The 17,810-nt window shown below is 44.1% G+C and overlaps 1 protein-coding gene across 1 annotated transcript in view; it reads right to left on the reverse strand.

Moving 5' to 3' along the window:
* Positions 1–17,810, reverse strand: part of LOC126466238 (CCAAT/enhancer-binding protein delta) — a 41,036-nt gene that overhangs the window by 5,871 nt on the left and 17,355 nt on the right. Inside the window, 1 exon segment of the mRNA XM_050096372.1 lies at positions 10,873–11,096. Coding sequence (XP_049952329.1) covers positions 10,873–11,096 — 224 coding nt within the window.

Genomic DNA, 17,810 nt, shown 5'->3' on the forward strand with positions numbered 1-17,810 from the left:
TTCACGATGCAAAGTACCTATGCCATGCCACTTCTCAGGGGCATAACGGATATCGCCTATCGCCACAGAGAAGAGTCACTGAACATTTTGTCTCTGACAAAAGTTTTTTCCCGTGCTATGATCTATCACCCAGAGACATTTGATGCAAAGACTTTGAAACACTATGTATATAAGGGTGAGTCAAATGAAAACGTGAAATATTTCTAACAAAAATATATTAATTATAAAATTAATTGTAGAGCACAGGTGACTAAAAGACATAAAACTTCTCGACATTTCATTCTCCAGTATAACTCAGGAACAGACAGATTGTTGATACACAGGTCACTAATGGTGTTGATGTTCACACGTTACATGCGAGCGATTTACACCGAATCGCCAAAGAAACTGGTATAGGGATGTGTATTCCAATACAGAGATATGTAAACACCCAAAATACGGCACTGCGGTCGGCAACGCCTATACAAGGCTGCAAGTGTCTGGTGCAGTTGTTAGATCGGTTACTGCTGCTACAATGGCATGTTACCAAGATTTAAGTGAGTTTGAACGTGGTGTTATAGTAGGCGCACGAGCTATGAGACACAGCATCTCCGATGAAGTGGAGATTTTCCCGTACGACCATTTCACGAGTGTATCGTGAATACCAGGAATCCGGTAAAACAAATCTCCGACATCGCTGCGGCCAGAAAAAGATCCTGCAAGAATGGGACCAACGACGACTGAAGAGAATCGTTCAACATGACAGAAGTGCAATCCTTCCACAAACTGCTGCAGATTTCAATGCTAAGCCATCAACAAGTGTCAGCGTGCAAACCATTCAAAGAAACATAATCGATATGGGCTTTCGGAGCCGAAGGCCCATTCGTGTACCCTTGATGACAGCACGACACAAAGCATTACACGTCGCCTGGGCCCGTCAACACCAACACGACTGTTGATGGCTGTAAACATGTTGCCAGGTCGGACAAGTCTCGTTTCAAATTGTATTGAGAGGATGGACTTCTACGGGTATGGAGACAATCTCATGAATCCATGGACGGTGCATTTCAGCAGGGGACTATTCAAGCCGGTGGAGGCTCAGTAAAGGTGCGGGGCGTGTGCAGTTGGAGTGATATAGGACCACTGATACGTCTAGATATGACTCTGACAGGTGCCAAGCACTTAAGCACTCTATCTGATCACCCGCATCCATTCATTGTGCATTCCGACGGACTTGGGCAATTCCAGCAGGATAACGCGACACCCAAGACGTCCAGAATTGCTATAGAGTGTCTCCAGGAACACTGTTCTGAGTTTAAACACTTCCACTGGCCACTAAACGCCCCAGACATGAACATTATTGGGCATATCTGCGACGCCTTGCAATGTGCTGTTTAGTAGAGACCTCCACCCCCTCGTACTCGTACGGATTTATGGACACCCCTGCAGTATTCATGGTATAAACTCCCTCTAGCATTACTTCAGACGTTAGCCGAGTCCATGTCATGTCGTGTTGCGCCACTTCTACGTGCTCGTTTGGGCCCTTACACGATATTGGGCAGATGTACCAGTTTCTTTGGATCTTCAGTGTATTTGAGTGTGACTGTAACTTACAATGCTGGCCATTACAACGGAAATACTAGAAAGGATAACAAATAACGGAAATGTATTTATTGTGGGTATAGTCCCATATGAACAACGGACCTTGCAGAGATAGGGAGTATTGCGTGGCTCAACGATAAAAAAAGCCATACTGTAGGTACAACCAGAATGGAGGACTTCTTGGTTCCTGGAGAGGGGCAGCAGCCTTTTCATAGTTGCAGGGGCAGCACTCTGGATGATTGACCCACCTAGCCTTGAAAAATCAGCTAGCATGGCCTTGCTACGCTGGTACTGCGAACAGCTGAAAGCAAGGGGAAGCTACAGACGTTCCTAAGGCCGTGCAGCTCTATCTTCAGCAGGAGGAACAAAACTGGCGTTCTATGGGTCAAGGCGTAGAAAGTTAGATCTCTTAACCGGGCAGGTAGATCAGAAAATGTAAAGAGGGAAATGGGTAGTTTGAAGATAGCTAAGGTGGGAGTAAGTGAAATTCGGTGCCAGGAGGAACAGGACTTTCAGTAAGATCAGTACAAGGTTATCAACACAAAACAAAATAGGGATAACGCAGGTCTAGACCTAATAAGAATATAGGAATGCGGGTAAGTTAATAGGAACAGCATAGTTAACATATTACTGTAGAAAAGGTAGACGCGAAGCCAACATCTGCCACATTAGTACAAGTTTACATGTAAACTAGCTCGACAGAGGATGAAGAGATTGACAGAATGTGTGGTGAAATAAAGGAAATTATTCAGATTGTTAAGGAAAATGTAAATTTAATTGGGTGAGTGGAATTCGATAGTAGGAATAGGAAGAGAAGGAAAAGGAGTAGAACATGGACTGGGTAAAAGCAGTGGAAGAGGAAGCACAAATTATGGTTTAATCGTCGCTAACACTCGGTTTAAGAATGATGAAAAAAGGTTGTGTACGTGGAAGGGACCTGGCAACACTGGAAAGTTTCAGACTGATCATATAATGGTCAGGCAGCGAGTTCGAAATCAGATTTTAAAATGTAAGACATTTCCAGGAACAGAGGTGGACTCTGACCATAACTTACTGGATTTAAATGCAGATTATCACTGAAGAAATTGCGGAAAGGCGGAAAATTAAGGAGATAATATCTGGTTAAACTGAAGGCACCAGAGGTTATGGATACAAAGGGAATCAAACCGCCAACCAGTTGCACGTGAGAAGTTTATTCAAATCCTTATCTGAATTTCGACAGATATAAATCTGTCTTCCTCAGTAGAAGAGATAACACCTACGAATACACAGTACAACGAGTACGTGGAAGTCATATATTACTCTGTATCCATATAACTACAGTTGCTGACTGCTGCCATGTTCAAGTTTTTGATCTAGAGGTTGAGATAGAGCAACTTATGTTGGACCGAAATGAGAAGAAGATGAGTGGATTGCTTTGAGACATGAAATAGTGAAGGAAGCAGAGGATCAAATAGGTAAAAATACAAGGCCTAAAAGAAATCCTTGTATAGCACGGGAGATATTTAATTTAACTGATGAAAGGAGAAAATATAAAAATCCAGTAAATGAAGCAGGCGAAAGGGAATCTAAAAACTGAGACTGACAGGAAGTGCAAAATGTCTAAGCAGAAATGGCTAGGGGACAAATGTAAAGATATAGAAGCATATTTCCTTAGGGAATGATAGATACCGCTTTCAGGAAAATTAAAGAGGTCTTTGGAGAAAAGAGAAGCAGACGTATGAATGTGAGGAGCTCAGATGAAAAACCAGTACTAAGACAGAAGGGAGATCTGAGAGGTGGAAGGCTTACATTGAAGGTCTATACAAGGGAGATGAGCTTGAAGGTAATATTATTGAAACTGAAAAGGACGTAGGTAAAGATCAGATGGGAGATGTGATGCTGCGAGAAGAATTTGGCAGTGCACTGGAATACATAAGCCGAAACATAGCCCCCTGAGTAAACGACATCCCGTCTGAACTACTGATAACATTGGGAGAGCCAGCCACGACAAAACTCTTCCATCTGGTGTGCGAGATGTACAAGACTTGAAGAACGAAATAATTCCAATTCCAAAGAAAGCAGGTGCTGAGAGGTGTGAATATTTTCGAACTATCAGTGTAATAAGTCATGGTTTACGAAATACTAACACAAATTATTTACAAAAGACTGAAAAAAATGGTAGGAGACGACCTCGGGGAAGATCAGTTTGGGTTCCGGAGAAATGTAGAAACACACGAGGCAATACTAACCACATATTTTTTCTTAGAAGATAGGTTAAAGAAAGGCAAACCTACATTTACGGTGTTTGTGGACCTAGAGAAAGCTTATGAAAATGTTGAGTGGACGACGCTCTCCGATATTTTGAAGATAAAGGGACGAAATACAAGGAGCGCAATGTTACTTCAACTTGTAGAGAAAGTAGACTGCAGTTACAGGCGGTGTGGGACACGACAAGGAAGCAGTGATTGAGAGGAGAGTGAGACGGAGCTGTAGCCTATCCCCGACGTTATTCAATGAGTAAGTACTTTGAGCAAGCAGTAATGGAAACCTAGGAAATATTTTGAAATGGAATTTAAGTTCAGGAAGAAAAAAAAAGAAGTTGCAGGTTGTTATGACGTCGTAATTCAGTGAGAAAAAGGAAACAACTTGGAAGAGCAACTGAACGGAATGGATAGAGAGACCAACTGAACGGAATGAATAGAGAGATGATAGTTAAAAAAATGTTTGAAATGAAACTATGAAATCCTTCAAATTCTATATTATGTAACAAATTTTGCATAAGCAATGCGTAGCCAAATGGGGAATGTAATAAATGGGATACGTGTACAACTGGATCTTATTTTTCAACACAGTAATAAGAACCTGATTCCTTGGATGCTGCTAGTCCCCCCGAACGTTCCTCGGACAGAAAATAAGAGATTTCCTTTTTAGAAGTTTTTCAAACATACTAGACAATAGACGGTAAATTCTGCTTCCATCTGCTGTTTAACGATAGAAATTATGAGGACTGGAACTCAGTGCCCAATCCATCAGACATATTAATTATTAAATGAATATGCTGAACATTCTGATAAAAGTATGTTTATGTGAGAAAGATAGAAAGATGTAAACGGCTCATGTTGTCTGCATTTTTGATTCACAGCCTAAGTTGGTGATGCTCTGACTAACAATGGACTCTGTTTATATACTTGTGTGGTATTTAGTAATATAAATGCTTATATACTGGGTGTAAATTATAAGTTCAGAAATCAGAATAACTCGAAAAATAAGCTTCACACGGAAAAATGTATAGAATCCAAAGTTGATTATTTTCGATGGGGACATCTGCTGGTGCTAAAATTAGCCCGCCATCCCACCCCCCTTCCAACTTTAAAATTTCAAATTGGAACCCCCATTTTTCATTTCAGAATCAGAATATACGTAAAATACTACGTACATTTTGTCTTAAACATTTGTTTTGATTCTTGGTAGTTGGCTGTTTTGTAAATCAAGAAAATCAATGTTCTCATTTTTGCGTGGAAAATGGTTACGGATAAATAAAAAAACTCTAATTCCACCCTATGGGGAGAGAGAGAGAGAGAAAGAGAGAGAGTTCTAGTTTTAGCGAATCAGAATTTATGAAGTAAAGAAGTATTTCTTATTTATCTGTAACCAAATTTTAAAGTTGCCTCCCGCCCCACCTCCAGGCTGGGCTGGGGTGCCGGCTAATTTTAGCACGAGCAGATGTCCCCCTCGAAAATAATCAACTTTGAATCCTACAAATTTTTTAGTGTGAAGCTTATTTTTCGAGTTATTCTGGTTTCAAAAATGGTTCAAATGGCTCTGAGCACTATGGGACTTTAACTGCTGAGGTCATCAGTCCCCTAGAACTTAGAACTACTGAAACCTAACTAACCTAAGGACATCACACACATCCATGCGCGAGGCAAGATTAGAACCTGCGACCGTAGCGGTCGCGCGGTTCCGGACTGTAGCGCCTAGAACCACTCGGCCACCTCAGCCGGCTATTCTGGTTCGTCAACTTAAAATTTACACCCTGTATACTGATAGAAGAAATCGTAACAAAAATATTATTAATATAGAGTAATGAAATTTCGGTTATACATTTGTCTGCGTAACACATTTAAGTGATTAACATTGAAAGACCACACGTTAACGTAAGCGCGAGATAAGGCATTGTGAATTGCCGGTACCTTAATAACCGATGTTAACTGCCAGGTTGATGAATGCAAGCATATAAAGTGCGTGCAATATGTTATACGAGTGCCAGATGTCAGTTTGCGTGAGTGAGTACTTGGACGGTCAAGATAGGGACGTTAATGCTGATTGTGGATGAAGCTAGAGTTGTTGTCCAATGATGTCCCATATTTGCTCGATTGCAGACAGATCTGGTGATCGAGTAGGCCAAAGCAACATGTTGACACTCTGTGCAGCACGTTTGGTTGCAACAGCGTTATATGGGCAAGCGTTATTCTGTTGGAAAACACCCCATGGAATGCTGTTCATAAATAGCAGCTCAACAGGTCGAATCACAGATCGACGTATAAATTTGCAATCAATCGAATAACCACGAGAGTGCTCATGCTGTTATAGGAAATCGCACCCCAGACCGTAACTCCACGTGTCCAGATCAGTTGCAGGCTCTCACCTGGGATCCGAACCAACATAAGACCATCACTGGCACCGTGGCAGAACAAGCTTTCATCAGAAAACACAACAGACGTCCACCCTGTCCTCCCATGAGATAAGTGGCAAGTGGCGGTAGTTTGGGGTCAGTGGAATGCACGCTACAGAGCGTCTGGCTAAAATTGCTGTTGCAGATGCAGTACGACGTGCCAGAGCCATGCGCCAAACACGGTGGTTTTCCCTGTTGGTAGTGCCACGTGGCAGTCCGCACATTCCTCTGAACACCGCTGCCAGCAGTTGTGTACAGTGGCTACATTCCTGCCAAGTCTTTCTGCAGGATCGCGTAAGGAACATGCAGCTTCTCGTAGCCTCGTTCAAACTCAGTGAGGTATTGACAATGGCGTCTTCGTCGCCTTAAAGGTATTGTTGACTAGCATCAACTCACCACGTCCGGTCTCAAAGGTAACTGACGCTTACGGCATTACAGCGTGTATGTAAAGCAAACCTGACCTTCATCCTCATAGTGCGCTACTAGCATCTCTTTATGCGACTGGCGTGAAATCTGAATAGACATCATCTTTCAGATGTAGAAACACGCCAACCAACTTTCGTCTATGTCGCACAGCTCCTTCTAGGTGTTGCAATTTTTTTCCGTCAGTGCACAACGACCAGTAGTGTGTTTTTGTTGTAATATTTTGTAAGTAGCTCTGTAATCGTTTACGTTACACGACTATAGTAACACATTATGGTAACAAGTGATATCCAATTAGCAGTGAAACGAAGCGTAAGAAAGATAACTAGCTATGGAGGGTGTAAACCTAATAATAGTGACACGGAGACAATTGTTTTAATTTGCCTTTTATATTATTTGTAGTCGTAAATCCAGTATGACCGAAATATGGATAAACATGTATTTAATACAGGTGAACAGCAGTGGAAAGTTAAGCTAGAAAGGAATTTGTTTCGGACACTGCGCAATCGCTCGTACGCAGTGTGTCGCAAGTTTTCATCAGAACGACAATTCCTTTTCGACCACTTATGAGTGGTCCGTTCAACAGAAATCGCCAGGGGAAAGGATGGTACGATGACAACTTTTATGCCACCTACGTTACACACGGCGAGGCATCGCCCGTCATTAAAGCATCACATCCATAAATTCCCACATTATCATCTTTGGTTGCAGTTATATCAGATTGCCTTGAATCATTGGTTTCAAGTATTTTATTGCAACATGACACACGATCTGCGCAACAGTTGCAACATCTCTGTCGCTGCCTGTGTTTGGAACACTTTTGATCTGTCTGATAAGGAATGCCGCTGTTCTTCACTCGCTGTATTCGTTTATGGTTTGCGGGAATGGAACTAAGTTTGTGACTGGATTGAGAATTTCTCGTAAGGAGGACGCAGCATATTATCTTGGATGGAGAGTCGTCGACAGAGATAGAAATAATTTTAGATGTGCCCCACGGAAATCTGTTGAGACCCTTGCTGTTCATGATGCGTCACTAATGACCTGAAAAACAATATTAATAACGGCTTCAGACTTTTCGCAGACGGCGCAGTTATCTATAATGAAGTGCTGTCTGAAAAATCTGTGCAAATATTCAGTCAGATCTTAATAAGATTTCAAACTGATGCAGAGATCGGCAACATGCTTTAAATGTTCAGAAATACAAAATTTTGCGCTTCGCAAATGATGTAATCTTATACACTGTATGTTCTTACATAAATTCACATCTAGATACTTTAATTAATTATTTTCTAGAAGTTTTTAATATTGTAGGAATAATGAAATTCGAACAAAAAGTGTTTTGAAAGATACGTTTTTTGGGTAAAATGTAACCTAGGATTCGACAAGATGAATGAGGGAAATCACCCAAACTGAACCTGAAATTGCCAAGTAGAATCGACTTTCAGTAACTTATCTTTGAATCAAAGTTATCCTCGTCTGCCCAGTTTCATACATTATCATGCAGCCATGTCATCTGAACTGCAGGATTCGTAGCTCCATGACCGCATGTTGCATCTCTGTTTTAAAAGTTGTGAACTGAAGTTGGTGAGGAAATGTGGGTTTTACACAGCTTAAATTTCGTTTAGGATCTCGTTTTTCCATTTTTGGCCACGGCTGAATATTTGCATTTCTTCCGAGACATCCATTTTTAACTCTTCTCTAAAGTGTGCAGTGCTTTAAAATGATTATCTATTGCGTCAGGGTGTCTTGTCTATGTGATTCGCTGTAGCTGATCTCTGCTGGCTTTATCTAGTCTGAAACAGGCAATATAATCCTTAAAACGGGATTTTCAAATTTCTGCCCATTTGGCCAATGTAGTAGTTGTTACAACGACAGCATGTCTCTTTATTAATTGTTGACTTATTGCTCGGTTTCTCGTCTGGTTGTGAGATGAGATGCACCAGTTTCGTTCTTTTCGTTAGTGGCGGCAAAATTGAGTTTGATATTGGTGTTTTTCAACAGCTTGGCTGTTTTGTCTAAATGACCCATAAATAAGGTGTTGTTACACAATAAGGATTTGTATGTTGCTGTGCGCGCTGGCCAGGTCAGTTTGTTTGCTTTTTTTCCTAAGTGTTGTGAAAGTGCATCTGACTCATATTCATGGTAGTCATTCTTACGTGTCTGATTATGTTCATGTCTTTCTCATAGCTGCAGCACTAAGTGGGAATTTATGTGCTCTGCCCTCTGCAGAAGGAAGCTCTGAATGCAGCTTGTTTATGTGAGTTGGGGTGTGTAGAGGATCAACAATGACAATGTCTATGTAGACTGTTCAGAGTCTGGTTTATGTCAGTTATTGTTATAAGTAAAATTTTGTTTTGTTTTCTTTCTGGTGTTGTGCAGGTCGTTCAGTTTATTTGAAGGTATTGAAATATCTCGAAAACTAAACATCGGATTCAAACAATTTATAATTAAAATTTGTTTGTCTCGGAGGGGGATCTCCAGTGATACCAAACATGACCCCATAGACCTCTCGTGTTTGTTTGTGTGGGGGAGGGGGACGGGAAACTCTGAGATCTTAAATGAAGACGCCCATTTTAATTGCACATTCCAATTCTACGGAAAAAATACACAAGTTTTGTCAAATAAAAATGGGTACAAAATCGCATTTCAAAAGGCTTTCCAATGACACTTGAATTAACCCTCCCCCCCCCCCCCCCCCCCCCCACCTCCACCCTGCGAGGGTAGGATAGGTAATTATTTCATAAGTTTTGATGAGGAAACCCATTCTCAATGTTGTATTCCTCCGACAAAACGAAAAGGGGATTGCCCGACGCACCACTGTGACCGTGTAGCCAACTACGACTTATCATAAAAGGCAGTGCAGTGCGATCAGAAAAAAAAACTCATTGACTCGTTTAAGACTAAGTCAGAAATTACTTTCAGCGTTACTCGTGAACAACAACGTACGCGTTTTAGTTTTCTGTTCACAGTGGGTGCTTTATTAATGTGAGTCCCTTTGCCTCTCACGTATCGGAATGTTTTGTCGCAGTTATAGAAAGTGTTCAAATGTTTGAGTTTCAACTTCAGGTCGGCCGAAGTGGCCGTGCGGTTCTAGGCGCTGCAGTCTGGAACCGCGAGGCCGCTACGGTCGCAGGTTCGAATCCTGCCTCGGGCATGGATGTGTGTGATGTCCTTAGGTTAGTTAGGTTTAACTAGTTCTAAGTTCTAGGGGACTAATAACCTCAGAAGTTGAGTCCCATAGTGCTCAGAGCCATTTTTTTTCAACTTCAATACGCATGTTGATCCATTCTTCAAATACAACGTTGAGAAAAGGATTTCCCGTTAAAAGTTATCAAACAATTACCTGTCCTACCTTCGTAGCGTGGACGTGACGTTTGGTAGCAATTTGAAACATACGATTTTCAACCCATTTTGATTTTTCGCCGGCCGCTGCGACCGAGCTGTTCTAGGCGCTTCAGTCCGGAACCGCGCTGCTGCTACGGTCGCAGGTTCGAATCCTGCCTCGGACATGGATATCTGTGATGTCTTTAGGTTAGTTAGGTTTAAGTAGTTCTAAGTCTAGGGGACTGATGGCCTCAGATGTTAAGTCCCATAGTGCTTAGAGCCATTTGAACCATTTTTTGATTTTTCAGATTACAGCACCATCTGTCGTGAAATATATCAGACGAAATTGACGTGTTTTTCATGTAGACTCAGAATCTGCAATAAAAAATAGATGTTCCCATTTAAAATTTCAAAGTTGCCCCCCCCCCACCTCCCCAACACGCAAAGGTTGGGGGGAGGGGGGATGGAGCTCGAGTTTGGTGTTACTGGATATCCCCCTTCGAGACGAACAGATTTTAGTTATAAATTGTTTGGTACCGATGTGTTCTTTTCGAGATATTTCAATGAACACCCCAAGTGGTGAAGTGGACAGTGGGTATGTCTTTAAAGCCAAATTACACAGAGGTTGCTAAAGCCATTGTATTTACCGTCTCGCTCAGCATGACTAAGTCTGCAGTTTAGTGGAATCTCAGGTAATCGTCGGTAGAAATGCATAGGAATTTTGTAATGCATAAACCGTGCATATTTTGTGATCCCTCATACCGCCACCATCCCCTCCCGGACACTTACGTTTGCAGAAGGAGGGGAGAGATAGATAGAGAAGAGAGAAGCAGAGAGAGGGAGAGAGAGAGAGAGAGAGAGAGAGAGAGAGAGAGGCCGTGGCGTACCTGGTCCTCGCGGACCTTGCGCGCGTCGCGCGACTTCTTGGCGGCCTGGTTGTTCCTCTTGCGGCGCTCGAAGTATTTCTCGTCCTTCTGGTCGTCCGGGATGGGCCGCTTCTCGCTGCGGGGCCTGCGGGGAGCGCCGCCCACCCCCACCGCCACCCCGACGCCCACGCCGCCCACCGCGGGGCCCAGCGAGCGCGGCAGCAGCGCCGGCCACGGCTTGTCGCCTGCAACACAGCGACACGCCCGTCAGTCCGTGCGTCGCGTGCAAGCTGGCCAGTCCCAGCAGCCACTGCTCTGCCATGCTGCGATTTGGAGAAATAGCTGTTGAGAGTATCCACGTTCTCAGGTCAGACGAAAGGTGGAATTATTATTGTTATTCAAATGACTTACGGGTTTGCTGCCGGGTGACGTCGTCGAACACCTCCGATATTTAGACAGGAGAACACCCTGCCATTCTCAAGGCACAAATGCAAGATAGAGAAAATGTGCAAGCAAATTTAATACCTCGGTTCATAGAGGAGAAACAAGGAAGACATCACACACAGAACAGATGTCAACACAACCAAAGATAACCAACATCAGAAATATCGATGGTTACTACACTCCTGGAAATTGAAATAAGAACACCGTGAATTCATTGTCCCAGGAAGGGGAAACTTTATTGACACATTCCTGGGGTCAGATACATCACATGATCACACTGACAGAACCACAGGCACATAGACACAGGCAACAGAGCATGCACAATGTCGGCACTAGTACAGTGTATATCCACCTTTCGCAGCAATGCAGGCTGCTATTCTCCCATGGAGACGATCGTAGAGATGCTGGATGTAGTCCTGTGGAACGGCTTGCCATGCCATTTCCACCTGGCGCCTCAGTTGGACCAGCGTTCGTGCTGGACGTGCAGACCGCGTGAGACGACGCTTCATCCAGTCCCAAACATGCTCAATGGGGGACAGATCCGGAGATCTTGCTGGCCAGGGTAGTTGACTTACACCTTCTAGAGCACGTTGGGTGGCACGGGATACATGCGGACGTGCATTGTCCTGTTGGAACAGCAAGTTCCCTTGCCGGTCTAGGAATGGTAGAACGATGGGTTCGATGACGGTTTGGATGTACCGTGCACTATTCAGTGTCCCCTCGACGATCACCAGTGGTGTACGGCCAGTGTAGGAGATCGCTCCCCACACCATGATGCCGGGTGTTGGCCCTGTGTGCCTCGGTCGTATGCAGTCCTGATTGTGGCGCTCACCTGCACGGCGCCAAACACGCATACGACCATCATTGGCACCAAGGCAGAAGCGACTCTCATCGCTGAAGACGACACGTCTCCATTCGTCCCTCCATTCACGCCTGTCGCGACACCACTGGAGGCGGGCTGCACGATGTTGGGGCGTGAGCGGAAGACGGCCTAACGGTGTGCGGGACCGTAGCCCAGCTTCATGGAGACGGTTGCGAATGGTCCTCGCCGATACCCCAGGAGCAACAGTGTCCCTAATTTGCTGGGAAGTGGCGGTGCGGTCCCCTACGGCACTGCGTAGGATCCTACGGTCTTGGCGTGCATCCGTGCGTCGCTGCGGTCCGGTCCCAGGTCGACGGGCACGTGCACCTGCCGCCGACCACTGGCGACAACATCGATGTACTGTGGAGACCTCACGCCCCACGTGTTGAGCAATTCGGCGGTACGTCCACCCGGCCTCCCGCATGCCCACTATAAGCCCTCGCTCAAAGTCCGTCAACTGCACACACGGTTCACGTCCACGCTGTCGCGGCATGCTACCAGTGTTAAAGACTGCGATGGAGCTCCGTATGCCACGGCAAACTGGCTGACACCGACGGCGGTGGTGCACAAATGCTGCGCAGCTAGCGCCATTCGACGGCCAACACCGCGGTTCCTGGTGTGTCCGCTGTGCCGTGCGTGTGATCATTGCTTGTACAGCCCTCTCTCAGTGTCCGGAGCAAGTATGGTGGGTCTGACACACCGGTGTCAATGTGTTCTTTTTTCCATTTCCAGGAGTGTATTAATCAACAGGTAAGGTAGAACTAATTCTGTCCGTCTGTTTTTTGATGAGAGGCAGAGCAGGATTCCAAGCAGCATTTAAACAAAATACACCATCTCTGTTAGTAAGGTTGCTTGATAGTCTGATTTCAACAGCTTCCTTAATAACACTATCCCAATAGCTTGACGTGCAAGCCAGAATCTCCGTGTTGTTGTATTCCATAGGATGACCGGTGTCAAGGCAATGTTCTGCAATAGCGAATTTGCTTGGCTGTTGTAAGCGTGTGTGGTGCTTATGTTCAATACACCGGTCTTCCACAGTCCTGATAGTCTGACGAATATATGACATGCCACAACTGCAAGAAATACGATAGACCCCAGCTTACGCAAACCAAGATCATCTTTTACGGACGCCAGCAGGGCCTTAATCTTAGAAGGTGGTCGAAAAACACATTTCACATCATATTTCCGCAAAATACGGCCAATGCTGTAGGAAATGCTTCCTGCGTAAGGCAAAAAGGCCGTAGACTTAGGTGCCACTTCGTTGTTATCGTCACTCACCCGTTGCACAGAAGGCTGATGGCGCAACGCACGTTTGATCTGCCTCTCACTATAACCATTCAGACGAAAGGTGACTTCGAGATGTGCTAGCTCAGCTGCCAAACTTTCAGGGTCTGAGATAACGTGGGCCCTGTGAACCAAGGTGCGAAGTACTCCTTCACGCTGAGCTGGATGGTGACAACTTTCAGCTCGCAGATACAAGTCAGTGTGGGTGGGCTTCCTATAAACAGAATGTCCCAACGTACCATCAGTCTTCCTTTTGACCAACACATCAAGGAAGGGAAGGCATCCATTCTTTTCCACCTCCATAGTGAACTGAATATTCGGGTGGATTGAATTCAGATGTTCCAAAAACCGGTTTAAATTCTCACTACCATGAGGCCACACAACAAAAGTATCGTCTACATATCTGAAAAAACACGCAGGTTTCAAGGTCGCTGTCTACGGCCTTTTTGCCTTACGCAGGAAGCATTTCCTACAGCATTGGCCGTATTTTGCGGAAATATGATGCGAAATGTGTTTTTCGACCACCTTCTAAGATTAAGGCCCTGTTGGCGTCCGTAAAAGATGATCTCGGTTTGTGTAAGGCTGGGGTCTATCGTATTCCTTGCAGTTGTGGCATGTCATATATTGGTCAGAGTATCAGGACTGTGGAAGACCGGTGTATTGAACATAAGCGTCACACACGCTTACAACAGCCGAGCAAATCCGCTATTGCAGAACATTGCCTTGACACCGGTCATCCTATTGAATACAACAACACGGAGATTCTGGCTTGCACGTCAAGCTATTGGGATAGTGTTATTAAGGAAGCTGTTGAAATCAGACTATCAAGCAACCTTATTAACAGAGATGGTGTATTTTGTTTAAATGCTGCTTGGAATCCGGCTCTGTCTATCAAAAACAGAGGGACAGAATTAGTGCTACCCCACTTGTTGATTAAAAGTAACCATCGATATTTCTGAGGTTGGCTATCTTTGGTTGTGTTGACACCTGTTGTGTGTGTGGTGTCTTCCTTGTTTCTCCTCTATGAACCGAGGTATTAAATTTGCTTGCACATCTTCTCTTCCTTGCATTTGTGCCTTGAGAATGGCAGGGTGTTCTCCTGTCGAAATATCGGCGGTGTTCGACGACGTCACCCGGCAGCAGACCCGTAAGTTATTTGAACATTCGATTCGCCGGGAAAAGTTAAGGTCTCACATTATTGTTATTAGTCGTACGGCAATTACACATCACTAAACAAGTACATATACAAAAACGCTGAGATGACAAAAATCGTGGGACAGCGATATTCACAGTACAAGTTACATAAGGTATAAACAGACAGTGCATTGGAGGAGCTGTCATTTGCACTCATGTGATTCACGTAAAAAGGCTTCCGACGTGATGATTGCCGCACGACAGGAATTAACAGACTCTGAACACGGAATGGAAGTTGGTGCTAGACGCATGGCACATTCCATTTCGGAGTTAGGGAATTCAGTATTTCGAGATCCACAGTGACAAGAGTGTGTTGAGAATAACAAATTTCAGGCATCACCTCTCACCACGGACAACGCAGAGGCCGGTGGCCTTCACTTAACGATTGAGAGCAGCGGCGTTTGCATAGAATTGTCAGTGCTACCAGACAAGCAACACTGCTAACAGACTGAATGAAATAATCACAGAAATCAATGTGGGACTTACGACGAACGTATCCCTTGGGACAGTGCGGCAAAATTTGGCGTTAATGGGCTATGGCAGCAGATGACCGACGCGAGAGCCTTGGCTAACAGAGTATCGCCTGCAGCGCCTCTCCTGGGCTCGTGACCACATCGGTTGGACGCTAGATGACTGGAAAACCGTGGCCTGGTCTGATGAGTCCCGATTTCAGTTGCTAAGAGCCGACGGTAGGATTCGAGTGAGGCGCAGACCCCACGAAGGCATAGACCCCAGTTGTCAACAAGCTGGTGATAGCTCCATAATGGTGTGTACTGTGTTCACATGGAATGAACTGGGTCCTATACATGTTCGACTACTTGGAGACCATTTGCTACAATTCAAGACCTATGTAGAGCGGTGGCAACAAAATATTTTCGCATCTGGAGGAGAAAATTGGTGATTGGAATTTCGTGAGAAGATTCCGTGGCAACGAAAAACGCCTTTCTTTTAATGATGCCCACCACAAATCCTGTATCATTCCAGTGACTCTCTTTCCCATATTTCGCAATGATACAAAACGTGCTGCCCTTCTTTGAACTTTTTCGATGTACTCCGTCAGTCCTAGCTGGTAAGGATCCCACACTGCGCAGCAGTGTTCTAACAGAGGACGGACAAGCGTAGTGTAGGCAGTCTCCTTAGTAGATCTGTTACATTTTCTACGTGTTCTGCCAATAAAATGCAGTATTTGCTTAGCCTTCCCCCACAACATTTTCTATGTTTTCCTTCCCATTTAAGTTGTTCGTAACTGTAATACCTAGCTATTTAGTTGAATTTACGGCCTTTAGATTTGACTGATTTATCGTGTAACCGAAGATAACGAATTCCCTTTAAGCACTCATGTGGATGACTTCACACTTTTCGTTATTTAGTGTCAACTACTAATTTTCACACCATTCAGATAACTTTTCTAAATCATTTTTCAATTTCATTTGATCTTCTGACCACTTTTTTCGTCGATAAACGACAGTGTCATCTGCAAACAACTTAACAGGGCTGCTCAGATTGTCTCCCAAATCGTTTACAAGGGCTATTCGGAAAGTAAGGAGCGGTAGGTCGCGAAGTGAAAACCACAGTGAAAATCAAAACTGTTTTATTTGCAACAGTTAGCTACAACTTCCAGCTACTTATCTCCATAGTCGCCGATCCGACTTAGACGTTTGTGGTAGCGTTGTACCAACTTTCCAATACCCTCGTTATAGAAGGCAGCCGCCAGTGCTTTCCGCCAATTCTCTACGCTGGCCTACAGGTCGTTGTCTGTGCCAAAATGTTGTCTTCATAGCCAGCGGTTAGAGATGAAACTCAGAAGGAGACAACTACGGGCTGTATTGTGGGTAATCTGCCGCTGAGAATTATCTTTAAGAAGAAAACGCACGGCAGTTATGTAATGTTGGCAGCATAGCTTCAGGCGAAATTTCTCACCAGGCCCTCGTACTTGGTGGGAGGTAAGTTTATGTGCTCTCTAAGTCCTCAGAACTAAAAAGAACGACGTAACGCGATCGACAGGCATACTAGAGAGACTGCCCAACACACCTGTGCAAAACTTCATCGGATTTTCACTGTGGTATCCTATTTCGCGACCGATCGTTCCTTACTTTGCGAATAACTCTCGTATGTAGATAAGGAACAGCAAAGGGTTTATAACACTACCTTGGGGAACGCCAGAAATCACTTCCGTTTTACTCGATGACTTTCCATCAGTTACTACGAACTATGAACTCTCTGACAGGAAATCACAAATCCAGTCCCATAACTGAGACGACATACCATAAGTACGCAATTTCTCTACAAGTCGCTTTTGTGGTAAAGTGTCAAAATCCTTCCGGAAATCCAGGAGCACGGAGTCGATCTGAAATCCCTTGTCAATAGCACTCAAAACCTCATGCAAATAGAGAGCTAGTTGTGTTTCATATGAACGATGTTTGACTGTGTGTCAATAGACCGTTTTCTTCGAGGTAGTTCATAATGTTCGAACACAATATATGTTAAATCCTGCTGCATGTCGACGTTAACGATATGGGCCTGTTATTAAGTGGAATACTCCTACTACCTTTCTTGAATATTGGTGTGACCTGTGCTACTTTCCAGCATACTCTGAAAGGAACCTGATTAGTATACAGTCTGGACCAGAAGACTTGCTTTTATTAAGTTATTTAAGTTGCTTCATTACTCTGAGCATATTTACTTCTATGTTACTCATGTTGGCAGCTGTTCTTTATTCAAATTCTGGAATATTTACTTCGTCCTCTTTTATGAAGGCATTTCGAAAGGCTGTGTTTAGTAACTCTGCTTTGGCAGCACTGTCTTCGATAGTATCTCCATTGCTATCGCACAGAGAAGGCATTTATTGTTTCTTTCCGCTAACATACTTCACATACGACCAGAATCTCTTTGGATTTTCTGCCTGGTTTCGAAACAAAGTTTCGCTGTGGAAACTGTTATAAGCATCTCGCATTGAAGTCCGCTCTAAATTTCGAGCTTCTGTAAACGATCGCTAATCTTGGGGATTTTGTGTCTGTTTAAATTTGGCATGTTTGTTTCGTTGTTTCTGCAACAGTGTTCTCACCCGTATTGGGTACCAGAGAGGATCAGCTCCGTCGTTTGTTAATTTATGTGGTATAAATCTCTCAATCGCTGCCGATACTATTTCTCCGAATTCGAGCCACATCTGGTCTAC

Source organism: Schistocerca serialis, chromosome 1 (assembly GCF_023864345.2).
Source record: "Schistocerca serialis cubense isolate TAMUIC-IGC-003099 chromosome 1, iqSchSeri2.2, whole genome shotgun sequence".
In the NCBI taxonomy this organism is placed as follows: domain Eukaryota; kingdom Metazoa; phylum Arthropoda; class Insecta; order Orthoptera; family Acrididae; genus Schistocerca; species Schistocerca serialis.